The following is a 27,848-nucleotide window of genomic DNA, read 5'->3' as shown; positions in this document are numbered from 1 at the left end:
TGAGTGAGTGACGAGGGGGATGATGAGTGACGAGTGGGTGGATGAGTGAGTGAACGAGTGGGTGGATGAGTGATATGAACGAGTGGGTGGATGAGTGAGTGAACGAGTGGGTGGATGAGTGAGTGAACGAGGGTGGATGAGTGAGTGAACGAGTGGGTGGATGAGTGAGTGAACGAGTGGGTGGATGAGTGAGTGAACGAGTGGGTGGATGAGTGAGTGAACGAGTGGGTGGATGAGTGAGTGAACGAGTGGGTGGATGAGTGAGTGAACGAGTGGGTGGATGAGTGAGTGAACGAGTGGGGGATGAGTGAGTGAACGAGTGGGTGGATGAGTGAGTGAACGAGTGGGTGGATGAGTGAGTGAACGAGGGGTGGATGAGTGAGTGAACGAGTGGGTGGATGAGTGAGTGAACGAGTGGGTGGTGATGAGTGAGTGAACGAGTGGGTGGATGAGTGAGTGAACGAGTGGGTGGATGAGTGAGTGAACGAGTGGGTGGATGAGTGAGTGAACGAGTGGGTGGATGAGTGAGTGAACGAGTGGGTGGTGAGTGAGTGAACGAGTGGGTGGATGAGTGAGTGAACGAGTGGGTGGATGAGTGAGTGAACGAGTGGGTGGATGAGTGAGTGAACGAGTGGGTGGATGAGTGAGTGACGACGAGTGGGTGGATGAGTGAGTGAACGAGTGGGTGGATGAGTGAGTGAACGAGTGGGTGGATGAGTGAGTGAACGAGTGGGTGGATGAGTGAGTGAACGAGTGGGTGGATGAGTGAGTGAACGAGTGGGTGGATGAGTGAGTGAACGAGTGGGTGGATGAGTGAGTGAACGAGTGGGTGGATGAGTGAGTGAACGAGTGGGTGGATGAGTGAGTGAACGAGTGGGTGGATGAGTGAGTGAACGAGTGGGTGGATGAGTGAGTGAACGAGTGGGTGGATGAGTGAGTGAACGAGTGGGTGGATGAGTGAGTGAACGAGTGGGTGGATGAGTGAGTGAACGAGTGGGTGGATGAGTGAGTGAACGAGTGGGTGGATGAGTGAGTGAACGAGTGGGTGGATGAGTGAGTGAACGAGTGGGTGGATGAGTGAGTGAACGAGTGGGTGGATGAGTGAGTGAACGAGTGGGTGGATGAGTGAGTGAACGAGTGGGTGGTGATGAGTGAGTGAACGAGTGGGTGGATGAGTGAGTGAACGAGTGGGTGGATGAGTGAGTGAACGAGTGGGGGATGAGTGAGTGAACGAGTGGGTGGATGAGTGAGTGAACGAGGTGGATGAGTGAGTGAACGAGTGGGTGGATGAGTGAGTGAACGAGTGGGTGGATGAGTGAGTGAACGGGGGTGGATGAGTGAGTGAACGAGTGGGTGGATGAGTGAGTGAACGAGTGGGTGGATGAGTGGTGAACGAGTGGGTGGATGAGTGAGTGAACGAGTGGGTGGATGAGTGAGTGAACGAGTGGGTGGATGAGTGAGTGAACGAGTGGGTGATGAGTGAGTGAACGAGTGGGTGGATGAGTGAGTGAACGAGTGGGTGGATGAGTGAGTGAACGAGTGGGTGGATGAGTGAGTGAACGAGTGGGTGGATGAGTGAGTGAACGAGTGGGTGGATGAGTGAGTGAACGAGTGGGTGGATGAGTGAGTGAACGAGTGGGTGGATGAGTGAGTGAACGAGTGGGGGTGGATGAGTGAGTGAACGAGTGGGTGGATGAGTGAGTGAACGAGTGGGTGGATGAGTGAGTGAACGAGTGGGTGGATGAGTGAGTGAACGAGTGGGTGGATGAGTGAGTGAACGAGTGGGTGGATGAGTGAGTGAACGAGTGGGTGGATGAGTGAGTGAACGAGTGGGTGGATGAGTGAGTGAACGAGTGGGTGGATGAGTGAGTGAACGAGTGGGTGGATGAGTGAGTGAACGAGTGGGTGGATGAGTGAGTGAACGAGTGGGTGGATGAGTGAGTGAACGAGTGGGTGGATGAGTGAGTGAACGAGTGGGTGGATGAGTGAGTGAACGAGTGGGTGGATGAGTGAGTGAACGAGTGGGTGGATGAGTGAGTGAACGAGTGGGTGGATGAGTGAGTGAACGAGTGGGTGGATGAGTGAGTGAACGAGTGGGTGGATGAGTGAGTGAACGAGTGGGTGGATGAGTGAGTGAACGAGTGGGTGGATGAGTGAGTGAACGAGTGGGTGGATGAGTGAGTGAACGAGTGGGTGGATGAGTGAGTGAACGAGTGGGTGGATGAGTGAGGTGAACGAGTGGGTGGATGAGTGAGTGAACGAGTGGGTGGATGAGTGAGTGAACGAGTGGGTGGATGAGTGATGGTGAACGAGTGGGTGGATGAGTGAGTGAACGAGTGGGTGGATGAGTGAGTGAACGAGTGGGTGGATGAGTGAGTGAACGAGTGGTGGATGAGTGAGTGAACGAGTGGGTGGATGAGTGAGTGAACGAGTGGGGGATGAGTGAGTGAACGAGGGTGGATGAGTGAGTGAACGAGTGGGTGGATGAGTGAGTGAACGAGTGGGTGGATGAGTGAGTGAACGAGTGGGTGGATGAGTGAGTGAACGAGTGGGTGGATGAGTGAGTGAACGAGTGGGTGGATGAGTGAGTGAACGAGTGGGTGGATGAGTGAGGTGAACGGGGGTGGATGAGTGAGTGAACGAGTGGGTGGATGAGTGAGTGAACGAGTGGGTGGATGAGTGAGTGAACGAGTGGGTGGATGAGTGAGTGAACGAGTGGGTGGATGAGTGAGTGAACGAGTGGGTGGATGAGTGAGTGAACGAGGTGGGTGGATGAGTGAGTGAACGAGTGGTGGAGTGAGTGAACGAGTGGGTGGATGAGTGAGTGAACGAGTGGGTGGATGAGTGAGTGAACGAGTGGGGGATGAGTGAGTGAAACGAGTGGGTGGATGAGTGAGTGAAACGAGGGGGTGATGAGGAGGGAACGAGTGGGGATGAGTGAGTGAACGAGTGGGTGGATGAGTGAGTGAACGAGTGGGTGGATGAGTGAGTGAACGAGTGGGTGGATGAGTGAGTGAACGAAGTGGGGGGGATGAGTGAGTGAACGAGTGGGTGGATGAGTGAGTGAACGAGTGGGTGGATGAGTGAGTGAACGAGTGGGTGGATGAGTGAGTGAACGAGTGGGTGGATGAGTGAGTGAACGAGTGGGTGGATGAGTGAGTGAACGAGTGGGTGGATGATGAGTGAGTGAACGAGTGGGTGGATGAGTGAGTGAACGAGTGGGTGGATGAGTGGTGAACGAGTGGGTGGATGAGTGAGTGAACGAGTGGGTGGATGAGTGAGTGAACGAGGGTGGATGAGGAGTGAACGATGGGTGGATGAGTGAGTGAACGAGTGGGTGGATGAGTGAGTGAACGAGTGGGTGGATGAGTGAGTGAACGAGGGGGGATGAGTGAGTGAACGAGTGGGTGGATGAGTGGTGAACGAGTGGTGGATGAGTGAGTGAACGAGTGGGTGGATGAGTGAGTGAACGAGTGGGTGATGAGTGAGTGAACGAGTGGGTGGATGAGTGAGTGAACGAGTGGGTGGATGAGTGAGTGAACGAGTGGGTGGATGAGTGAGTGAACGAGTGGGTGGATGAGTGAGTGAGGACGAGTGGGTGGATGAGGTGAAGTGAACGAGTGGGTGGATGAGTGACGTGAACGAGTGGGTGGATGAGTGAGTGAACGAAGTGGGTGGATGAGTGACGTGAACGAGTGGGTGGATGATGTGATGTGAACGAGGTGGGTGGATGAGTGATGTGAACGATGTGGGTGGATGAGTGAGTGAACGAGTGGGTGGATGAGTGAGTGAACGAGTGCTGGTGGATGAGTGAGTGAACGAGTGGGTGGATGAGTGAGGTGAACGAGTGGGTGGATGAGTGAGTGAACGAGTGGGTGGATGAGTGATGTGAACGAGTGGTGGATGAGTGAGTGAACGAGTGGGTGGATGAGTGACTGTGAACGAGTGGGTGGATGAGTGAGTGAACGAGTGGGTGGATGAGTGAGTGAACGAGTGGGTGGATGAGTGAGCGAACGAGTGGGTGGATGAGTGAGTGAACGAGTGGGTGGATGAGTGAGTGAACGAGTGGGTGGATGAGTGAACGAACGAGTGGGTGGATGAGTAAACGAACGAGTGGGTGGATGAGTAAACGAACGAGTGGGCGGATGAGTAAACGAACGAGTGGGCGGATGAGGTAAACGAACGAGTGGGATGGATGAGTAACCGAACGAGTGGCGATGAGTTAAACGAACGAGTGGGCGGATGAGTAACGAACGAGTGGGCGGAGAGTAAACGAACGAGTGGGGCGGATGAGTAAACGAACGAGTGGGCGGATGAGTAAACGAACGAGTGGGTGGATGAGTAAACGAACGAGTGGGCGGATGAGTAAACGAACGAGTGGGCGGATGAGTAAACGAACGAGTGGGCGGATGAGTAAACGAACGAGTGGGCGGATGAGTAAACGAACGAGTGGGCGGATGAGTGAGTGAACGAGTGGGCGGATGAGTGAGTGAACGAGTGGGCGGATGAGTGAGTGAACGAGTGGGCGGATGAGTGAGTGAACGAGTGGGCGGATGAGTGAGTGAACGAGTGGGCGGATGAGTGAGTGAACGAGTGGGCGGATGAGTGAGTGAACGAGTGGGCGGATGAGTGAGTGAACGAGTGGGCGGATGAGTGAGTGAACGAGTGGGCGGATGAGTGATGTGAACGAGTGGGCGGATGAGTGAAGTGAACGAGTGGGCGGATGAGTGAGTGGAACGAGTGGGCGGATGAGTGAGTGAACGAGTGGGCGGATGAGTGAGTGAACGAGGTGCGGATGGTGAGTGAACGAGTTGCGAGTGAGTGAACGAGTGCGATGAGTGAATGACCGGTGTAAATTCCACGCTCCCATGGCAGACACCTTCCTCAGCAAGGGCAAGGGACTGCATGTCCCTCCTCTCCCCCGGCCCCCGCCCTTGACGCACCGCTCCGCTCTTCTTCCTTCTCAAGGTGTCAACTTGCGTGGCCCGCCGCAGTATTTCACTGCCTCCCCGAGGTGGCCATTTGAAATATTCGCTTCGCTTGTTTTCACGGCATTTGTGAGATGGTGGGTGGGGGGTCCGTGCTGCCTCGGCTTTACACAGCTCTGTGTTTATATATTATATATAATATATATACAGCTCTGGTGTTTATATATTATATATATACACAGCTCTGTGTTTATATATAATATATATACAGCTCTGTGTTTATATATAATATATACACAGCTCTGTGTTTATATATAATATATATACACAGCTCTGTGTGTATATATAATATATACATCGCTAACCTACAGCCCCCTTGGTCCATCCACTGCTGGATGACGGTGGGTGCGCGGGTAGGGGGCGGGTGGGGGGGGTGGAGGGGGCGGGTAGGTGGGCGGGTAGGGGGCGGGTGGGGGGCGGGTAGGTGGGCGGGTAGGGGGCGGGTGGGGGCGGGTGGGGGGCGGGTAGTTGGGCGGGTGGGGGGCGGGTGGGGGCGGGTGGGGGGGGCGGGGGGAGGGGGGGGGATGAGTGGGGTAGGCGCCACGTCACCGGTCCGGTCCTGCGTCGGCTCAGCCTCAAAAGAGTTCCTCGACATGGCCGCTGGGGAGACAAAGGTGGCCGGGCGTGGTGCCGGCCACCCTGTCCCACGTGCGTCGTGCCGGCCTCTGTAGGCGCCGCTTCTCGCTGACGGCACTTGCCCCGACAGCCTGCTGAGGCTATAACACGGGGGCTGGAGGGGGGCTGATTTTCGTCTCTGTCGCGTTGTGTGGGAATGGCAAAAGGGCCGGGGGAATGGATGTCATGGAACTACTTCTGAATGTCACTTCCGCGTGGCCTTGCACGCGCCGCGGCTGGGATTTGGCCAAGTATCTCGCGCGAGGCTCTCGGTCGTCCAAAGTCGATTCCGTGAAAGATTCGCAAAAGCTGCGTTTGGTCGTACAGGCTCGGTCCGGATGTCTTGTGACCCTCCCGCACTATTCACGCAGCCCGAACATCGTCGACAAGTGACAGTGGAACGCTGCCGACGAGAACGATCGCTGTTGTGCATCACAACAACAACAACGACGACGACGGTTGTGGAGTGTACACAGCAACAACAACAACAACAACGCAACAACCATCCTCACCTTTGGTGTTTAACGACTTGAAACTTCAACATTATCCTCGGTGTGGCCCAGTATCAACACCAGACAAAATTAGTTTGCACCTCGCTTCTCTACTCTTTGGTTCTGTAGGTGAAAATAAAACAAATTGTAATAAGAAAATAGAATAACATTTTTTAAATAAAAAATAGAATAATAAAATAGAATAATAAAATAGAATAATAAAATAATAAATATTAAATGAAAATAACAAAAATCGAGTTATTTTTATTATTTTATTAATCTAATAATCTAGAATTACCTCGCTTCTCGCTTCAAACGTCCACGCGAATCGCCGTCTTCATCCATCCAAAGCCATCACCTCCACCACCATCACCTCCACCACCATCACCTCCACCACCATCATCATCACGACACCAGAATGGTGAAGTTTGGTCAAACACAACTCGGCCAAATCGCCTCCTCGACGGGAGTCTCGTCTTGTTGGGATCGCTCGCGAAACGTCGAACTTCAGAGCGCAAGCGAAACGCCGGTGGATTTCGACCCTTGGGCGTTCTGCTCCACGCCCTGTCCGCTCCAAGCCCCGTGACGACTGCGCTTCTTCTGCTGAGTCACCGTGAAAGTTCCACAAGTCGCGATGACGCCCCCTCCACCCCGCACCCCCCAGTGGCTGTCACAACGAAACTCTTGAGCGCGCGGCAGTCGCGAGACCCCGCCCCCCGCCCCCCCCCGCTGGGAGCTCAGCCGTCGTGTCAACACGGCTGGTCAATGATTCACTTGCTGGATACACGATCTGTATTGAAGAGCTACGCCCAGTCTTCTTTGCAGGGGAGTGCTGCAATGTGCTGTACCTGTGCAATGTGTCCTTACATACTTTATTATATTCATATATTGTCAGTGGCTTGCTTGCTTGCTGGCCACGTCCATGTTTTGCACTCATCTCGTTCTGTGCACTTGGACGTCTGTGAAGAAGCGCTTCACCGCTCATCGGATTCCTCCGCTCTGAATGAAGACGCCGGCTCTGAGCTGCAGAGCGAGTGAACGCGATGGGGGGGGAGGAGCTGAGATGGATGCGCCCTGGTGAGACGGTGTCGCTGAGGGAGAGCGGGGCAACGCTTGTGTGTGATGACGTCACCTAGGAGTTTTAAAAATGTCGAAGCAGCGAGAAGTGACGAGGTGAGTGGTGAGTGGTGGGATGAGTGGTGGGTGACGAGATGAGTGGTGAGTGGTGGGATGAGTGGTGAGGAGAGTGATGACTGGTGGGTGACGAGGTGAGTGGTGGGATAAGTGGTGGGATGAGTGGTGAGCGGTGGGATGAGTGGCGAGTGGTGAGATGAGTGAGGAGTGAGTGGTGAGGTGACTGGTGGGTGACGAGGTGAGTGGTGGGATGAGTGGTGAGGTGAGTGGTGGGATGAGTGGTGAGGTGAGTGGTGGGATGAGTGATGAGGAGAGTGATGACTGGTGGGTGACGAGGTGAGTGGTGGGATGAGTGGTGGGATGAGTGGTGAGGTAAGTGGTGAGGTGAGTGACGAGATGAGTGGTGGGATGAGTGGTGAGGTGAGGTCAAAAACAACAACAACAACAAGCACAAGACAACTTAGATTAAGGCCATCAGTCTAACTCTGTACTACAACAACACAAACATGGCTAAACCAATACACTTTTCTAAATCACCAAAATAAAGCCATGAAAGCAATGAAACAGTGATCATAGGAACTGTGACGGAGTTTTCACAATAAACTTCATAAACAACACGTACCAGCAGAACCCTGCAGCCACAGCTGCTGCTGCTGCACGAGTCTCTCCACTACAACAGCAGCAGCAGGAGCATCAGTCGCAGAATTATAATTTCTCAATGCACCTTTAAGATCAGCGCACTAAATCAAAACACAGGTCATACTTTGATTTAAAGCTTTCGTGACTGCAGGGATTCATCTTCTTGGTTCTTTCGGTAAAGTCACGTAGAAGGGAAATAATAAAATAATAAAAATAAAACATCGTAAAATAATTCTCACGACGTTTCGGCCACAACGCAAGCAGCCGTCCTCAGGTGTCTCCCCGACAGACCTGGTCTTCACCTGAGGACGGCTGCTTGCGTTGTGGCCGAAACGTCGTGAGAATTATTTTACGATGTTTTATTTTTATTATTTTATTGCTTCCCTTCTACGTGACTTTACCGAAAGAACCAAGAAGACAGGTCACACTTTGTAGCGATCACCCGGAGCGACACGTTGTATTTGAGGCCACTGAACAGCAGCGACAGCTCGGGGTGTACAACTCCTCTAGAGCAGCTTTGAGTGATGAAGCAGTCGTCGTTACGCGCTTATATGGTTCACAAGACGACTTGTTGTGGTTTATGTTTGTCTAAACGTTGCTGCTTGTTGTTGTTGTCATCTTGACGCGGGGGTGGTGGTGGTGGGGGTTGTGGTGGGGGGGTTGTGGTGGGGGTGGTGGTGGGGGGTGGGGGTTGTGGTGAGGGTTGTGGTGGGGGTTGTGGTGGGGGTGGTGGTAGGGGGGTGGTGGTGGGGGTGGGGGGGGTGGTGGGGGGGTTGTGGTGGGGGTGGTGGTGGGGGGTGGGGGTTGTGGTGGGGGTGGTGGTGGGGGGGTGGTGGTGGGGGTGGGGGGGGGTGGTGGGGGGGGGGTGGTGGGGGGTGGGTGGCAGAGGCGTGGACTCGAGTCATGTGACTTGGACTCGAGTCAGACTCGAGTCATGAATTTGATGACTTCAGACTCGACTTGGACTTGCATAACAATGACTTTGTCCCACCTCTGGTGGGTGGTGGGGTGGGGGTGGTGGGGGTTGTGGTGAGGATTGTGGTGGGGGTTGTGGTGGTGGGGGTGGTGGGGGTTGTGGTGAGGGTTGTGGTGGGGGTGGTGTGGGTTGTGGTGGGGGTGGTGGTGGGGGGGGTGGTGAGGGTTGTGGTGAGGGTTGTGGGGGGGGGGTGGTGGTGGGGGGGGTTGTGGTGGGGGTGGTGGTGGGGGTGGTGGGGGGTGGTGGTGGTGGGGAGAGCTGACAAACTCCAACTCTACGGGCGTCAGGATCGGGATTCGAACCCACGCCCTGCACACCGTCACGAGCGTTTGCATTTGGGAGTGGTGCGAGGGGGGGGTCACCGATCTACGCCACACACACGGACACTCACACAGACACTCACACAGACACACACAGACACACACACGGACACTCACACAGACACTCACAGACACTCACACGGACACTCACACGGACACTCACACACACGGACACTGTCAGGAGTCCACGCTCGCTCTAGCGCCCTCTCCTGGCCGTGCAGGCACGGCACCTCGGCGTCCAAGCGACGAGACTCGTCGCTTGGACATGTGTGCGACCAGGCCAAGCCCCGCGCTCGTCACAGCGCTGTCGGGTGACAGGCGCGCGTCACCACCACGTGGTCGTCGTCGTTGTTGAACTGCGCCTTGTGGCGTCGTCGTTGTTTCTGCAGAGTCGCAGCCAGCCATGGACTGCCTGTGTGGAAAGAGAAAGACTCCGGAGCAGATGGTGCGGCGGAACCAGCGAGCCCTCGCGCGCGCCATGAGAGACCTGGAGCGCGAGAGACAGACGCTGCAGACGCAGGAGAAGAAGATCGTCGCTGAGATCAAGAAGATGGCCAAAGCCGGCCACATGGTGAGGGAGCACGGGTATATAGTTTGATGGGCCCTCGCTAAGCTACGTGGCAGTGGGGAGGAAAGCGCTGTGGGTGGAGTCGGGATTAGTGGGAGGTGGTGATGGGTGGGACACGTGTGCAGGGTGATGGGTGGGACACGTGTGCAGGGTGATGGGTGGGACACGTGTGCAGGGTGATGGGTGGGACACGTTGCAGGGTGGAGGAGGAGGCGGGTAAGGGTCGGCAACTTTGAATTTGAGAATGGAATGTGCCCATCTCCATGTGACAGACACACTCTCTCTCTCTGTACGTGCCTCTTTCCCCATATCTCTCTGTGTCTCTATTTTTGTCTCAGCTCTGTCTCTCTGTCGTGTGTCTTGTGCCCTTCGTGTGTGGATCTTTCTGTTTTTGTGTTTGTCTCTCCGTGGCTTGGTCTCAGTGTCCTACTTTCTTCGTGTGTGGATCTCTCTGTCTCGCTGTTTCTGTGTGTCTCGTTATTCCTACCTGTGTCTTTCGCCCTCTCTCCGTCTCTGTCGCCCGTGTCCATCTCCCTTGTCGCGTTTCTTATCGCTCTGTTGACCCCATCGCCCTGAGCCCACCGCCCTGACCCTCGCCCTCGGCAGGACGCCGTCAAGATCATGGCCAAGGACCTGGTGCGCACGCGTCGCCACATCAAAAAGTTCATCGTGATGCGAGCCAACATCCAGGCCGTGTCCTTCAAGATGCACACGCTCAAGTCCAACGGCGCGATGGCCCAGGCCATGAAGGGCGTCACCAGGGCCATGGCCGCCATGAACCAGCAGGTAGGTGTGCTGGGCCCCGCTGCCTCGCACGCACGCGCACGGAGCTTGGTGAGCGCTAGAGTCGCGCTTGATCGCCTTTGTCTTACCAACTCCAGAGACGAGAATTTTGCGCATGTGATCACCCGGATCACCAAAGTAACACGGAACAACTCAAAGTGTGGACAATGGAAGCAGAAACAATACATGCGTTGAAGAAGAAATGCCGACTCTACGCCTGCGAGCAAATCACTGCGGCATGCGCCCGCACCTCATTGGCTGTCTGGAAGCTAAGCAGGGTTTTTGGGCCTGGTTGGTAATTTAATGGGTGACCACCGTCAACACCACCGCGATTTTCCGGGCGTTTCGTTGGCTCTGAGAATGTACTTCCGGAAAAGAATTTGGTCAGCGATACGTTACACAAACAGGAGCAACTCAAAAATGGCACGAGTATCGTCGATGGGATTTCAAAACTTAAAAAATGTCATCGACGCTTCTTCGACTGCCATTCTTCAACATTGTATCTTAAATATGCTATTTTCCTCTTGATATGTAAATTCCTTTGTCAAGGCGCTCTTCCCCCTCCAACCCAGCAGCTTAAATATACGCTTCCAAGCCTGGTGGTGTTTCATTTAGACGCTGTCTTTCTGACAGACCTGGTCTTCACCTGAGGACAGCTGCTTGCGTTGTGGCCGAAACGTCGTGAAAATTGTAGTTAATTATGTTTTATTTTTATGATTTTATTATTCCCATTCTACGTGACTTTACCGAAAGAACCAAGAAGATGGTTATTTATGTTTGATTATTGAACTTGGGTTATAATTGTTAGAGTGAAATCCCTCTTCACGTTGGTGATTGGTTCCGTGAAACTGGTGGTTAAGCGAAAAGGCTTAATTTGTTCCGATGGCATCGAAAGTTACCCTTCAAAAGAAGTTCTTTATAACATTTAAACAATGAACATATTAATTCATAAAGATACTAACAACATTATAAACACATCGTGTTAAAAGAAACGGGGTTAATTGATGCATTAATATTTACTCCATCGACAACAGCCCGTCGTTAACAGGGGAATGGTCGGTAAGTGAACACACTGGGCTCTATGGAGGCACTACACTACACTATACACTACACTACTATACACTACACTATACACTACACTACTATACACTACTATACACTACACTATACACTACACTACTATACACTACACTATACACCACACTACTATACACTACACTATACACTACACTACTATACACTACACTATACACTACTATACACTACACTATACACTACACTATACACTACACTACTATACACTACACTATACACTACACTATACACTACACTATACTACACTATACACTACACGACCGATGACTCGTCTCCGCCGGCGCGCGTGTCGCACACCGCCCAGTTCACGCTTCCGCAGGTCCACAAGATCATGATGGAGTTTGAGGAGCAGTCGGAGATCACGGACGTGAAGGAGGAGGTGATGAACGACGCCATCGACGACGCCGTGGGCGATGAGGGCGACGAGGAGGAGGAGGAGAGGTGATGGGGGGGAGTCGCGAGCTCTCATACTCTGACGGTGCATTGTCTTTGAGTTGTGCGCCTTTTGGCGTCATCTGGTCCAACACCATGTGAGACTAGGCTCTAAGGAAAGCTGTCTCGGGTGTGAACCAATCAACTTCAAGGACAGTGCATACATTATCAGAGTTATGTTTTTTGTTTGCATTATGACTGCAGGTATTGTGGTCTATGCAAACATGACTCCTTGTAAAAAGGTGTCAGTTTTGTTGCCAGATAGAAGGGTAAAAAACAATTATCAAAGGCAAAGTTGTGTGTATGTGTGTGTCTGTTCAAAATGTTTAGCGTACTTCCCGACATGCAACACACTGGAAATTTGCCATGTGGGTACTTTCCAGACTGTACACCTCACGGCCACCACCGTTGACGATTATCTGAACCGTTCCTGGGCCTCACCTAGGTCGACTCAGCCTTAAATGAGTACCTGGTGCGGTGTGTAAACATCGCCACTGGGGAGACAAAGGCGGTCGGGCGTGGTGCTGGCCACCCACCCCCTCGTGTACCGTTCCGGCCTTCATAGGTGCTCGCTAACAGCACTTGCCCCAACAGTCTGTTAAGGTTACACGGGGGATCTTTATCTTTGTGTGTACGTGTGTGTGTCTGTGCGTGTGTCTGTGCGTGTGTCTGTGTGTGTGTGTACGTTGTCTGTGTGTGTGTGTCTGTGTGTGTGTGTGTCTGTGTGCGTGTGCATGCAGTGATGCCATCGTGAGCCAGGTGCTGGACGAGCTGGGACTCGGCCTCACGGACAAACTCTCGAGTGAGTTTCTTCATTTCGCGACTCACCCAGCCACCCACCCAGCCACCCACCCAGCCACCCACCCACCCAGCCACCCACCCACTCAGCCACCCACCCAGCCACCCACCCAGCCACCCACCCAGCCACCCACCCACCCAGCCACCCACCCACCCAGCCACCCACCCACCCAGCCACCCACCCAGCCACCCACTCAGCCACCCACCCAGCCACCCACCCAGCCACCCACTCACCCAGCCACCCAGCCACCCACCCAGCCACCCACCCAGCCACCCACTCACCCAGCCACCCAGCCACCCACCCAGCCACCCAGCCACCCACCCAGCCACCCACCCACCCACCCAGCCACCCACCCAGCCACCCACCCAGCCACCCACCCAGCCGGTCCTGGGCCCTCCCCTAGGTCGACTCGGCCTCAAACGAGTACCCGGTGCGGTGTGTAGTGAACATCGCTAGCACTGGGGGAGAGACAAAGGCGGCCGGGCGTGGTGCTGGCCACCCGCCCCCCCCCTCGTGCGCCACGGCGCCGGCAGCCTTCGTAGGTGCCGCTCGCTGACGGCACTCGCCCCTCCAATTAGTGAAGGCTGCACGGGGACCTTTGTCTTTGTGCGAGTGGCGGTGTTCCGTGTGCGTGCGCTTGACCGTCGCTGTTTTCTCTCCGTGTGTCTCCCCCCCACCCACCCCCTCCACCCCCCACCCCCCCGCAGCTCTGCCAGCCACGGGCGGCTCGCTCAGCGTGTCCGCAGACAAGATGGCCGCAGGCAATATGGCCGCTGCCGACCTCGACGTGCGACTCAACGACCTGCAGTGTGATTAGGGGGGCGGGGGGGTGGGGGGTGGGGGGCTGGCGGGTTGGGTGGTGGGTGGGTAGGGGGGGGCGGGTTGGGTGGTGGGTGGGGGGGTGGGGTGGGTGGGGGTGGGTGGGGGGGCGGGGTGGGTGGGGGTGGGTGGGGTGGGTGGGGCGGGTTGAGGGGGGTTGTGATCCATGCCAGGTTCGGATGCTAATCAGTGTAACGGTGGCGGCCATGGTCTGAATTGAACCTGTGTCACCGGCGTTGTGGGGTGGTGTGCAGCGACTCCCCCCCCACCAACCCCCCACCAACCCCCCGTAGTCGTTAACTGGCTGTGCTGTTGGCAAGCGCCTGTCCAGGATGGTACGGGGGCAGCTATGGGGGGGGGGGGGGGGGGGCTGGCGTGACGATCTGCACGCCCGGCCACGCACCAGGTAACTCGTTTTAAGGCCGAGTCGACCTAGGGGAGGCCCAGGACCGATAACATCTGCCGCTGATGTTGGCCACGGTCGCGAGTGAAACTTGGGTCCGCCGCTGAGCCGCTGACCTCCAGCACTCCCCGTTGACGCACGCGATGTGCTCGGTCAAGTCGCCGCACACTGAAGCCTGCCTCGCTCTGGAAGTGGCTTTTGTTGTTTGACGTTCATGCTTGGGACACTTGGCCGTTGATATTTGCTGTTCCGGATACTTGCTGCAGTTTGTACGTTTTTAGGCTTCTGCCATTTCACTAACACGGCCCGTTCGCACCTTAATCGGAGCGCGTTCTTGTCTCCGTTTGTCGCCGTCTGTATCCTCGTGGGGGGGGGGGGGGGGGGAGGAATCCTGCCCGGTTGGAGATCGCCAACCCCGCCCACCCCCACAGAACCACAGGAGCAGATGTCGCAAAGCTACCTCTTGAGGTCCCCTCTTCAACACGTGACCTCTCTGAGCCACACTGAGAAGAGGGCGGCACTTTCCCGCTCTCTCTGCGACGTTGGGGTGATCACGTGACGGTCGAGGCAATGTTCTGATTCTCGGCTGTGATGGAGATCAGCGCGGAACCAAATGTCACTCGAGGATGATGCTGCGCTGTCGTTGGAGACCGGGCTGAGATCATTAACTCTATGCACTTGGTTTTTTACCCTTCTATCTGGCAACAAAACTGACACCTTTTTTTACAAGGAGTCATGTTTACATAGACCACAATACCTGCGGTCGGAATGCAAACAAAAAACACAACTCTGATAATGTATGCACTGTCCTTGAAGTTGATCGGTCCACACGCGAGACAGCTTTCCTTAGAGCCTAGTCTCACATGGGTTGGACCAGATGACGCCAAAAGGCGCAGGTCAATCAACTTCAAGGACAGTGCATGTCATTATCAGAGTTATGTTTTTTTTTGCATTATGACTGCAGGTATTGTGGTCTATGCAAACATGACTCCTTGTAAAAAAAGGTGTCAGTTTTGTTGCCAGATAGAAGGGTAAAAAACCAATTATCATATTTTTTACTGGCAAATGAGGTTCCAATGGTGTCAATGCACTTGGTTAATCGCAGGCGGCTGCCTGTTCAAGTTTCTGTCAGTACTTGTTTTTTCTCTCGTGTGTATGCACGTTCATTGACAGCTTACACACAAGCGTGAACATCGCGTACGCGTAGGTTTATAAAGGCGCGCAATTTCCGCTCACCCCCCTCTCCGAGGGCGACACGGAGGGGGCAAGAAGCCGCAGACGATCGCCCAAGCTCTGTCGTCCTACACTGGGATACTCGGCCATCTCCATCGTCGTCAACAGCCGCTGCGACGGAAGCTTTGCTGCATTGTGAGAAGGCCGAGTGGCTCAGGCGGGGTTCGACACGTGCAGCCGGCACCGCTGAGAGGCAGGGTTTAAACCCGGGTCTCATCTGCCCGCGATTCTACTGGGTTTGGAAGAGTCGTGAACTACTGGTCTCGGCCCGCTCACCGTAGACTTACACAGAGGCCCATCGTCGTGCGTAGAGACTCGCACACGTGGACCGAGTTGAGATGTTCTCTACAGTCAACAATGACTGTAGAGTAGCAACAAAACCCCCTGGTCACTTTAACATTCGGTTCTGCACTTAGTGCAGCTCTGGCAATATAATCCAGCTCTTGGCAAGATGTTCCAGCTCTTGGAAAGATGTTCCAGCTTTTGGCAAGATGTTCCAGCTCTTGGCAAGATGTTCCAGCTCTTGACAAGATGTTCCAGCTCTTGGAAAGATGTTCCAGCTCTTGGCAAGATGTTCCAGCTCTTGGCAAGATGTTCCAGCTCTTGGCAAATTGTTCCAGCTCTTGACAAGATGTTCCAGCTCTTGGCAAGATGTTCCAGCTCTTGACAAGATGTTCCAGCTCTTGACAAGATGTTCCAGCTCTTGACAAGATGTTCCAGCTCTTGGAAAGATGTTCCAGCTCTTGACAAGATGTTCCAGCTCTTGGCAAGATGTTCCAGCTCTTGACAAGATGTTCCAGCTCTTGGCAAGATGTTCCAGCTCTTGGCAAATTGTTCCAGCTCTTGACAAGATGTTCCAGCTCTTGGCAAGATGTTCCAGCTCTTGACAAGATGTTCCAGCTCTTGGCAAGATGTTCCAGCTCTTGGCAAGATGTTCCAGCTCTTGGCAAGATGTTCCAGCTCTTGACAAGATGTTCCAGCTCTTGGCAAGATGTTCCAGCTCTTGGCAAGATGTTCCAGCTCTTGGCAAGATGTTCCAGCTCTTGGCAAGATGTTCCAGCTCTTGACAAGATGTTCCAGCTCTTGACAAGATGTTCCAGCTCTTGGCAAGATGTTCCAGCTCTTGACAATTAAACAATCGTTTTGTCGGTCGTGTCTGGAAGAATGCCTCCCTGTGCAAACAATGCAAGCTCACGTAGTACATCGCCACGTGACCAGCAATTGTCTACCCACTGCTGTATGAAGTCCCAACCCCCACTCTCAGTCCTAGGATGTCGTCAGAATCCATCGCCTGCACACGAGCCGAGCTAATCGCTCCATCTCTCTCTTGGACGTCTTCGCGGGGTGGAATTCTCCCCTTTGGCTGCCGTGTCCACCGGTCTGCTCCAGAGCCGGGACTGACTATACAAGCCGGAGGAGCCCTGAGCGTGTCCGGCTGGCTGTTGTCGTGTAGTACTTGAAGACCCAAAGCCGTGACCTACGTCGAGTATCGAGTGGAAGGGGCCGTTATCTTTTCGTGTTAGGGTCACGTTGTTATAATAAACGTGTTGCCTCTAAAGAAGTCTCGCTCTCCGTTCTGCCCACTGCAGATGTATGGCCAAGCATGCTGACAGAGAGAGAGGCAGACATGAACGGATACAGCACAGCGAGAGGTAATGAGAGAGACAAGCCGGTTCCAGTGGCCTGCTAAAGATGTGTACATCGTGTGCAGCGTGTTGAACTTGTTTCGCAGCGTACGTAGCCAACCGCACTCATCGGCGGTGAGAGGGAACGACACCAAACTAAACACAAAACTCACTTCTAAAAAATGAGTTGTCAATCTAATGTTTTAAAAGTGCATACGTAAATGGCATTGTAAATCACGAGGCAGATTGAACTCGTGACAGCCTTTATTATAAACCACTGTGGGACGTCAATCTCAGTGCAGTGCTAATGCAACGCACATCATAACCACCACCACAACCACCACCACAACCACCGCCACCGCCACCACCACCACCATCATAACCACCACCACCACAACCACCACAACCACCACCATCACAACCACCACCACAACCACCACCATCACCACCGCCACCACCATCACCACCGCCACCACCACAACCACCATCACCACCACAACCACCACCACCCCAACCACCACCACAACCACCGCCACCACAACCACCACCACAACCACCACAACCACAACCACCACAACCACCACCACCGCCGCCGCCACCACCACAACCACTGCCACCATCACCACCATCACCACCACCACCATCACCACCACCACCACCATCACCACCACCACCATCACCCCACTACCACCACCACCTCGTCAGTGATCGCACGTCGCGCCCAGCGGCCGGTGGGCGCTCACTGGGATCTGTGCTGCTGCTGCTGCCGCACCGCCGCCGTGCGGTCAGCGTCTTCGCTCGCTGGCCACGACCGCGACCTCTCGCGGCTCTCTCGAGCAAACGTGACGAAGCGCCCAAACGCAGAAGACGAGGAAGAGGGGGGGGACGACAACGAGGAGGAGGTTGAGGATGATGATGAGCCACGGCAGCCCACGTCCCGATGCGTCTGCTTCCTGCGCTCCTCCTGCGAGTGGGAACAACAAAGAGAGAGAGACGGTGTGGACGAAGAGCACGGAGAGAGAGCGGAGAGAGAGCGGGGAGAGAGTGGAGTCTCTGCTAGTGCTATGAGAGAGAGCGGAGAGAGAGCGGAGAGAGAGCGGAGAGAGAGGAGACAACGTGGAGAGCGGAGAGAGAGCGGGGAGAGAACGGGGAGAGAGGAGACAACGTGGAGAGCGGAGAGAGAGCGGGGAGAGAGGAGACAACGTGGAGAGCGAAGAGAGAGCGGGGAGAGAGGAGACAACGTGGAGAGCGGAGAGAGAGCGGGGAGAGAGCGGGGAGAGAGCACGGAGAGAGAGCGGAGAGAGAGCGGAGTCTCTGCTGGTGCTATGAGAGAGAGAGAGTGGGGAGAGAGTGGAGCCTCTGCTGGTGCTATGAGAGAGAGAGAGTGGGGAGAGAGTGGAGCCTCTGCTGGTGCTATGAGAGAGAGAGAGAGTGTGGAGAGAGTGGGGAGAGAGTGGAGAGAGAGTGGAGTCTCTGCTGGTGCTATGAGAGAGAGAGAGTGGGGAGAGAGTGGAGCCTCTGCTGGTGCTATGAGAGAGAGAGAGAGTGTGGAGAGAGTGGGGAGAGAGTGGAGAGAGAGTGGAGTCTCTGCTGGTGCTATGAGAGAGAGTGGAGTCTCTGCTGGTGCTATGAGAGAGTGGAGAGAGAGTGGAGTCTCTGCTGGTGCTATGAGAGAGAGAGTGGAGACTCTGCTGGTGCTATGAGAGAGTGGAGAGAGAGTGGAGTCTCTGCTGGTGCTATGAGAGAGAGAGAGAGACTCATCGTCGTCGGCCTCTCACCGCCCCGGTGACCTCCCACAGCGACCTTGACGGGTCGCGACCTCCCCAGGCCCGGCACGGAGGGTGGCGAGGTGGCGCCCATCTTGGACGGCGTCGCGCTCCCAAGGGTCAACGTGGCCCCGCCGGACAGCGCCGTCCCCGCCTGGGGGACGCGGAGCGCCGCCAGGGAGACGACGGGCGACTGAAACTCAACGTTTTGCAAATCCGTCACTGCGTTTCCGATCGCCCTTTGTGATTGTAACGGCTTGTCTCTCGTTGGGTCAGTGGCTAAAGCACCTGACTTGCAATCAAGAAGGTTGCATATTGACATCCTGGTTGGGGGCATGACTCAGCCAGTGACTCGAGGGGTCAATGACATCCGTCTCGTGCTGTGGGACATCAGCGGTGGTCCTCCCTCAAGTGAGCAGGCCCTGCCGTGACGAGCGAGAACGTCCACTCGGGGCTCACGGCTGACATCGAAGGCGATCGCTCTCTCCCCCTACGCTCCACCCCCACCCCCCCCATCAATCCGATTGTCTCGTTAACGCCACCAACTGTCACCACCTCGTTGTGCACACGCGTACACTCACCCACACACACGTACACTCACCCACACACACACACGCGCGTACACTCACCCACACACACACACACGCGTACACTCACCCACACACACGTACACTCACCCACACACACACACGCGCGTACACTCACCCACACACACACACACGCGTACACTCACCCACACACACGTACACTCACCCACACACACACACACGTACACTCACCCACACACACGCGTACACTCACCCACACACACACACACACGCGTACACTCACCCACACACACACACACACGTACACACACACACGTACACTCACCCACACACACGCGTACACTCACCCACACACACACACGCGTACACTCACCGACACACACACACACCACTAAGTGGCGGTGACGTCACTACGGCGCTTGTGCCAGGCCACGTGCACGTTGAGGCCAGGCCAAGTGTCGAACGCCCACAGGCAGGAGGAGGTCACGAGGCAGACCCAGCAGGTGCCACGCGCACTCCAATATAAACACACAACATCCACTCATCTCATTCCCATCTTCATAAATGCCACCCACCGTCACCACCACCTCCACCACCACCACCTCCACCACCACCACCACCACCACCTCCACCACCACCACCACCTCCACCACCACCACCGCCTCCGCCGCCTTTGTCTCCCCCGTGCTAGCAATCTTTACTACAAGTACTAATTAGAGGTTGAGTAGACCTAGGGGAGGCCCAGGACCGGTTCAGATAATCGCTGCTGCTGGCTGTGAGCGGGAATCAAACTCGGGTGTTGGCACGGTGGGGTCGGCGGTGGTGGGGGTGGTGGGGGGGGCGGTGTTGGCACGGTGGGGTGATGGTGTTGGGGGCACGGTGGGGGGGTGACGGTGACACGGACGGGGCACCTGTGTCCACGTGAGGGTGGGTATCCCGGCGGGCGACGAGGACGAGGCGGCGGCGCTGGCCACCTGCACGACGTCCCCGGCCGTGAGCCGGGTCGCCTCGGTGGGGCCCAGCGGCTTCACGTTGTCCGCGTCTGCCGAGGAGGACAGACGATCGACTTTTACTCCGGGCCAAGCGGCACCATTTGCTCGCAGTCGCAACGTCCGTGCGGAGGAATCCGACGAGCCGCGGAGCTCTTTGCGCGTCGCGGACGTCCGAGTCGGGGCCGCGTCTCCGTCTCGTGACGACGACGACGATAACAAAGCGACGTCCGACGCGCCGTCGCGCCCCCCGGGATTCCCCGACGCGCGACGCTGGAGAAAGCGAGTCGTCTCCCGACGACGTGGGTTTGACGCCCGGGCCCAGGACGTCTTAAAAATCCGCTCAAAAAACTCTGAGACCGTCGATTTCTTTCGTAACGTCGCCTCCTCCTCCTCCTCGCTCGCAGAAACGCGGCCTCACGCAAAGTCTCTCTCTCCCCCTCGTCCCCCCCCGCCGCTCACAGTGCACCAGGAGATCCACGCTGCTGTCGGGCGGGTCGCGGCCGCCGCGGACGCGACAGCCGTAGGTGCCGCTGTGGTCGCGGCTGACGGCGGGCAGGGTGAGCGCGTTCCCGGCGGCCGCGTGGCCGTAGTCCACCCGCGTCGAGGAGCTCTGACGAGCCGGGGGAGCGGGGGGACGGCAGAGGAGGCGGCAAAACAAACTTCAACGGCCTCTTTGGGGGGGGGACGAAAAAAATGTCGCCCGCGGCGTCGCCGTTGTGAGCCTCGTTCCACTGCCCCCAACCGAGAGCGGGAGGCTGCCCTGTGACTGCCCCCACACTCCACCTCACACTCCACCTCACACTCCACCTCACACTCCACCCCACTCTCCATCTCACGTTGGCACGAGCTGCAGCAGCGGCCCACAGCGGCGACAACGCTCAGGCTCAGCAGTCGTCGTCTGCGTCGTCTGCGTCGTCGTCATCATCGTCGTCATTGTCGTCATCATCATCGTCATCATCATCGTCATTGTCGTCATCACCATCGTCGTCATCATCGTCATCATCGTCGTCATCATCATCGTCATCGTCGTCATCATCATCATCATCGTTGTCGTCATCATTGTCATCGTCATCATCGTCATCATCGTCTGCATCGTCGTCGTCATCATCATCGTCATCGTCATCATCGTCATCGTCATCATCATCATCATCGTCATCATCATCATCATCATCGCCTCACCCGGTAGAAGTCGACCTCGGGAGGGGGGAATCCATCAGCATAGCACCTCAACACGACAGTGTCGCCCTCCTTCACGGCCGCCTCGCCGTGAGACTCCAGGATGAGGGCCACCCTCCCGCGGGGTGTATCTACGCATCCCACCACCGCCGGCATAGATTCACGGTGCCACTCACCATCGCAAATCATCGTCAGTTACGTCGTCGTCATTGATAACAATGCCACTTACCGTCATAATCATCGCCAATTACCGTTGTTCTGCAGATGTAGATGCCACTCGTTGTTCATGTTCTGCAGATGCAGACGCCACCTCCGCCATCTATTGCGGTCCAAACAGGCAACTGGACTTTCTAAAAGGTTTGAGTGTCTCTCTGAACGTTCAAGAGTCAAATCTTCACGAGTAGCGGTAGTCTCTGTGTTTCATTTGGCCTTAACCCAATAAGATGGTCCGTCAGGCATGTCTTGTTGTGGTACCCATCATACACATCCGTCTGTTGTACTTCGCTCCGTCTGGTGCCCCCCCCCCCCGTACTCACAATGCACCTTCACGTGGATCGTCTCCGAGGCAACGGCTTCGCTCCTGCCGCCCGGCATCGCGTAGTTCACCACGCAGCGGTAGCCGGCTCTCGCATCCCACCACCGCAGTTTGTAGCGCAGGACGGACGTCACGGCGAAGGTGCCGTCGGCCTCCGTCACTACCTTCCTCGTCACTTTCACGTCTGGCCACGCACACGCACGTACACAGAGACAAAGGTCCCCCGTGTGGCCTTAACAGACTGTTGGGACAAGTGCTGTTAGCGAGTGTCACACGAGGGGGTGGGTGGCCAGCACCACGCCCTGCCGGCTTTGTCTCCGCAGTGGCGATGTTTACTCCCTGCACCACGTAGCAGTTTACACTACACTATACACTACACTATACACTACACTATACACTACACTACGCACTACACTACACTATACACTACACTATACACTACACTATACACTACACTATACACTATACTACTATACACTACACTACGAACTACACTACACTACTATACACTACAGTATACACTACACTACACTATACACTACACTATACACTACACTATACACTACACTATACACTACACTATAAACTACACTATACACTACACTATACACTACACTATACACTATACTACTATACACTACACTACGAACTACACTACACTACTATACACTACACTATACACTACGCACTACACTACACTATACACTAATATACACTACACTATGCACTATACACTATACACTACACTATACACTACACAATACACTAAACTATACACTACACTATACACTACACTATACACTACACTATACACTAAACTATACACTACACTATACACTGCACTATACACTACACTATACACTACACTATACACTAAACTATACACTACACTATACACTACACTATACACTACACAATACACTAAACTATACACTACACTACTATACACTGCACTATACACTACACTATACACTACACTATACACTAGACCAGGGGTCGGCAACCTACGGCTCCGGAGCCGCATGCGGCTCTTTACGGGCTGCTTCTTGACGATGAGTACGTATGTACATAGATGCATTGCGGCTCTTGAAATACTGAATTTTGTACCGAATTGGAAAAAAATGGCTCTTCTTGTTATTTTGGTTGCCGACCCCTGCACTACACTATACACTACACTATACACTAAACTATACACTACACCATACACTACACTATACACTACACTATACACTACACTACTACACTACTATACACTACACTACTACACTATACACTACACTATACACTACACTATACACTACACTACTACACTATACACTACACTATACACTACACTACTACACTATACACTACACTATACACTACACTATACACTACACTATCGCAGACATATTCACCAACAGATACATTCACTAACAGATCCACTTACCAGGTGATGGCCACAGGGGCAGGGACGCCTTGTACCACGTGACGAGGGGCTCTGGGTAAGCGTTGCGCACGTAACATTCACCGATCTGCAGGAGAGGGAAACAGACCAACACACGCAACAAAGATCCCCCGTGTAGCCTTAACAGACTGTAGGGACAAGTGCTGTTAGCGAGCACCTATGAAACCCGGCACGGTACACGAGGGGGTGGGAGGCCAGCACCACGCCCGGCCGCCTTTGTCTCCCCAGTGGCGATGTTTACACACCGCACCAGGTACTCATTTGAGGCCGCTTCCGCGACGCGGTTAAGGCAACAAAACCCCCAGGCAGCAGCAGCAGCAGGGAGCGGAGAAACCAGCAGGAAAGTGACAGAGCGAAAGTCCCCGTGGGCGGAGGGCTGCTCACCTTGTGGTGGCGCTGCTGCTGCTGCTGGGTGAGCAGCACGGGCCTCTGGGTCGCCGCCACGGCCACCATGGGGGCCGCTGGGAGGGAGACGAGGGGAGGGGGGAGGGGGGAGGGACACGGGGGGAGGGGGGAGGGAGGGGCGCTCCGTGCGTCAAAGGTCGCGGGGTCGTCATCGGCCATTTGCTTGCGAGTCCAACTTGACTCTGAAACGTTGTATATGAAGTACTCTTGAAGACGCGTGGACAACGTGGTAAGGCACACGTATTTATTTGCACAATGTCTTACAGCACTGGAGGGATGTATCGGCCCCCTCACCCGTACAACTGGGAATTCACCCCTAGCTAGCCTTCCTAGCCGAGTCCTCCGCTAACGGGCTAGGGGAGGCTGTCTGGCCCGACACTGGTCAGTCGGGCTACGGTACCCGGAATCCCAGAGGTCTAACTCTGGTTCCGGGACCACGCCACTGGCTCCAGCCTGCACTGCCCTTACAAGGGCGGCGTCCCAGGGGGAGTCCAGGGCCTATCTGGCCGGTCTTCTGTCTTCCCTTAACTACACTAAGACTGAGCCCCGAGCTCTCTGGCTCATCCCTTTTTATACCCCCCTAGAGGATCGAAACCCCCCTCACGCCGTCCAGTGCGGACGTCGTTGCGGGCACCACCCCGTGTGCTCACGGAGTCCCCGCCCACTGTGTTTGTTATCCGTTAGCCCCTATGCAAACAGCCCTACACAAACAGCCCCTCTGTAACAGCCCTACATCACCCCCCCCTGTACAGCTCGCAGCCGTCCCGGCTGCAACAACTTTAATAAAGGTTATTTAACCCCTGGATCCCCGCGTGTGCCTTAAAAAAACGTTTATAACGCTAACATGAAGGAAACAACAGCAACAACGACAACAACAACAACAATGACAACAACAAAACCCACAACCCCGAAGGGAACAATCCGACGCACCCCCCCTGAATAAATACGAATACCGTAAGAGCGACGTATATATACAGGTATAGCAGGGAACTCCCAGCACGCATGCAACACACAAAAAAAAAAATGTGGTAGGAGCTCCCCACCGACGCAGCACCACGCAACCGTACGTAAGAAAGAAGAGAGAGAAAAAAAAATGTTCGTCCAATGCATTATAAGAGTCTGCGCATTTTTGCGCGTGTCCTTGCTGCAGGCCCGTCACACGGGGCAATCCCGGGTGGCGAACCCGCCGGTGGCGGTTGTTTGTTTTGTATAGAGTCCGCGTCTGACGTCGCGAGACCCTCGGCGTCCCTCGCAGCAGTAGGTGGGTGCGAGCTCGTCAGTCCCGGTGCACCTGTGGGTGGGACAGCCGGCGATACGTCAGGCGAGGGCAGTGAGGACGGACCCTCTGAGTCGGCCGACCCCCCACGTTTGGCCATGCGTGTGTGGAGTGGGGCCTCGCACCGCAACGAATGGTTTTAGCCTCGAGGGGGTGCACAAACCACCGGCGCTTCCCCCATTTGATGCGAACACACTGAGGCCGCAGAACCTCGACCACCTCCACGGGCCCCCTCCACGGCCGCGCCAGTTTAGGGGATGTTGCGAGCGGTACCTGGGGGCAGTGCAGCCATGCTCTGTCCCCCGGCTTCCACTGCAGCACGTGCGCGCGACCCAGTCTGAGGCGCTCGTTAGCTTTTTGACGCTGTTCCGAATTTAACATGGCAGCATCCCGTGCCTCCGTCAATTTCTCAAGGTTAAATTTGACATGGTCAATTAATTTAGTTTTTCCTAGTGGTGTGGGGATCTGCAGCTGCGCCCGAATGGGTGGGTCAGGGTCGCGCCCATACATGAGGAAGAATGGCGAAAATCCCGTTGCAGCATGGGGGGCCAATCTGTATGCTGCCAAGACCCCTTGGATTTTCAAGTCCCAATCCGTCTGTGAGTCCGAAACCTGCTGTGATAACATAGACGAGATGGTACGATGCAGACGCTCGACCATCCCGTCAGTTTGCGGGTGATAGGGGGAAGTACGAATCTTTTTCGTTCCTAGGAGCTCACAAACCTGTTGGAGGAGTTTTCCGGAAAAATTTCTACCCTGGTCGGTCAGCAGCCGTTCCGGGGCACCTTTGTCCATGACATAGCCTTGGACAAAGGCGTCGACGATGGCTGCTGCCGACTGATTGGCCAGGGGCCAGGCCATAGGCCAGCGCGTAAAATACTCGACCCCGGTTAACAAGTATCTGTTTCCCCTAGGGGTGGCGGGGAATGGGCCCAGAATATCCAGCGCGACAAGTTCGTTTACTCTGGAGACCCTGATAGACTGCAAGGGCGGGTTAGATTCTCGCGCTGGTGGTTTCCGCTGTGCACACCTCGGGCATGAAGCCAACAGATCAGGGACATCCCTTGTCATTCCTTGCCAAAAGAAATCACGCTGGAGCAAGGCGAGGGTCTTTTGGGTACCCAGGTGGAGGAGGCGCTCATGAGCAGCCCACACCACCCTACCCCGTAAGCCCGAAGGGACCACCAGCCGGTGTCGGTGGGATTTCCCGTCCCAGTGCAACAGCAACCCCGCGTGCATTTCCCATGCGTCGGCATCACCCGATCCCCGCCCTGCCTCCCCGGCGCGACGACGCAACGCGAGGAGGGAGGTATCCTCCATCTGGAGGCGCCCCCATTCCTGGATGTGCAAACCCAACAGGGAATCTTTCCCTTGTTGTTCAATGGAACTCAGAACAACTGTCCCGCCGTCGGCGGCAGCCGCAAGGCCCGGAACCGACCCGTCCCCTGCTGGTTTGCAACGTCCCGACCCCAGGAGGCACGGAACCGCCAGTGAGGAGGAGACAAAAATCGGGCCTGATAATTTGATATCCCCAATACAAATTTGCGCTCGAATTTGTCCAATAATACCAAGGGAGCCCCCATTCGCCGCATAGAATGGGACATTAACTGGTAGTAAGGGACGGCTTTGGACAGGCAAAATGTTGTAAATCAATTCGGAAATAATGGTCGCCGATGCCCCCGTGTCAACCAGGATGCGTACCTCAACCCCGTCAATAAGTCCCACGACGGCCGACGACCCTGACGATGCGGCCACAACGCGATGGGCCAACGCGGACCACTGCCCGGGCTCAATTCGAGTCCCCACAGTGGTACGCGCCGGCCCGTCGCAATGCAACGTCGTCCCCCCATTTGTTGCGATGCGAGAGTGTGCGACAGGTGTGTGTGTTGGCCAAACATGTGTGGTGTCGCGACTCGCCGGATCATGCTGATGGAGCTTGGGAGGAGGAGGAGGCCCGGCGTCCTGGCGAGGCGTCGTCCCACGCTGTCGGGGAGAGCGGCACCCCGAGGCGACATGGCCCCGGACGCCGCAGTTGAAGCAGCGCGGAAGCGGCGGCGGCGATGACGGACGGTCGAAGCGGCTCGACCCATCCCGGGCCGGCCGCGCTCCCGTCCCCTGCTGCCGACGATGGTTGACGGCGAAGACCTCCTCCGCCGGAAGGGTGGCTGCCGCCACCGCACGCCCAGCCGCTGCCCTGCTGGCCTTCCGCCGCTGCGACAGCAAGTTGGCGTGGAGGAGTCGCGCCGCTTGTAGAGAAGTCATTTCAGAATCCTCCTGTGCCACGACGGCGATGTCCAGGTCGTCTGCTAGCAGGAGGATCTTCTCAGTTACCATGGCGTCGACCCCGTCCTCGTCCATGCGAGGAAAGGCTGTCTTGGCCAATGCCAGGAGGCTTGTTCTGTAAGCCAGCGGCGACTCCTTCGCGCCCCGCTGGCGGTCGTAGAACTGCTGCCTACACTCCGCGGAAGGCCCGTAGACTCCGGCCAGCAGCTGCAGCGCCATCGGCAGCGTAGAGCGCCTTTCCTTCGGCGCCGATGTTAGGGCGGCAAGCGCGTCGCCGTCGAGGAGCGCCGGCAGGGCGCTGAGAGCTTCAGCGTCTGTCCATTTGGCCATTTCTTGGTGGGCGAGGAAGCGTCTTTGGAAGCCGCCCCAGTCGCCCTCTGCGCCCACGAATTCTTTAAGCGGGGGCAGCCTTTGGTGCAGCGCAGCGGTTGCCGTGGAGTCCCGTGGGCTGCTGTCTCCCCGACTCGGCTGTGTCTCGGCGCGAACGGCAGATGGTATCG

The 27,848-nt window shown here is 55.7% G+C and overlaps 1 protein-coding gene across 1 annotated transcript; it reads left to right on the top strand.

Moving 5' to 3' along the window:
- The first annotated feature begins 9,566 nt into the window (after positions 1–9,566).
- On the top strand, positions 9,567–13,657 carry LOC133362101 (charged multivesicular body protein 2a-like). The gene is made up of 5 exons (XM_061581064.1): positions 9,567–9,734; positions 10,338–10,517; positions 11,914–12,050; positions 12,782–12,843; positions 13,548–13,657. Exons 1-5 carry the CDS (start codon positions 9,567–9,569, stop codon positions 13,655–13,657), a joined length of 657 nt encoding a protein of 218 aa, XP_061437048.1.
- The last annotated feature ends 14,191 nt before the right edge of the window (positions 13,658–27,848 follow it).

The sequence above is a fragment of the Lethenteron reissneri genome, unplaced genomic scaffold, assembly GCF_015708825.2.
Source record: "Lethenteron reissneri isolate LAM-NWPU_2019-01 unplaced genomic scaffold, ASM1570882v1 scaffold_1371, whole genome shotgun sequence".
Lineage (NCBI taxonomy): Eukaryota > Metazoa > Chordata > Hyperoartia > Petromyzontiformes > Petromyzontidae > Lethenteron > Lethenteron reissneri.
The sequence above is the reverse complement of the archived record's forward strand: the minus strand, read 5'-3'. Positions and strand labels throughout refer to the sequence as shown.

What these genes read in the sequence shown, in the direction of transcription:
- LOC133362101 (XM_061581064.1), top strand. Translation starts at nt 9,567, where the DNA reads ATGGACTGCCTGTGTGGAAAGAGAAAGACTCCGGAGCAGATGGTGCGG. An exon ending in TGGCCAAAGCCGGCCACATG is followed by an intron (nt 9,735 to 10,337) that starts GTGAGGGAGCAC and finishes CGCCCTCGGCAG; the next exon opens with GACGCCGTCAAGATCATGGC. An exon ending in CCTCACGGACAAACTCTCGA is followed by an intron (nt 12,844 to 13,547) that starts GTGAGTTTCTTC and finishes ACCCCCCCGCAG; the next exon opens with CTCTGCCAGCCACGGGCGGC.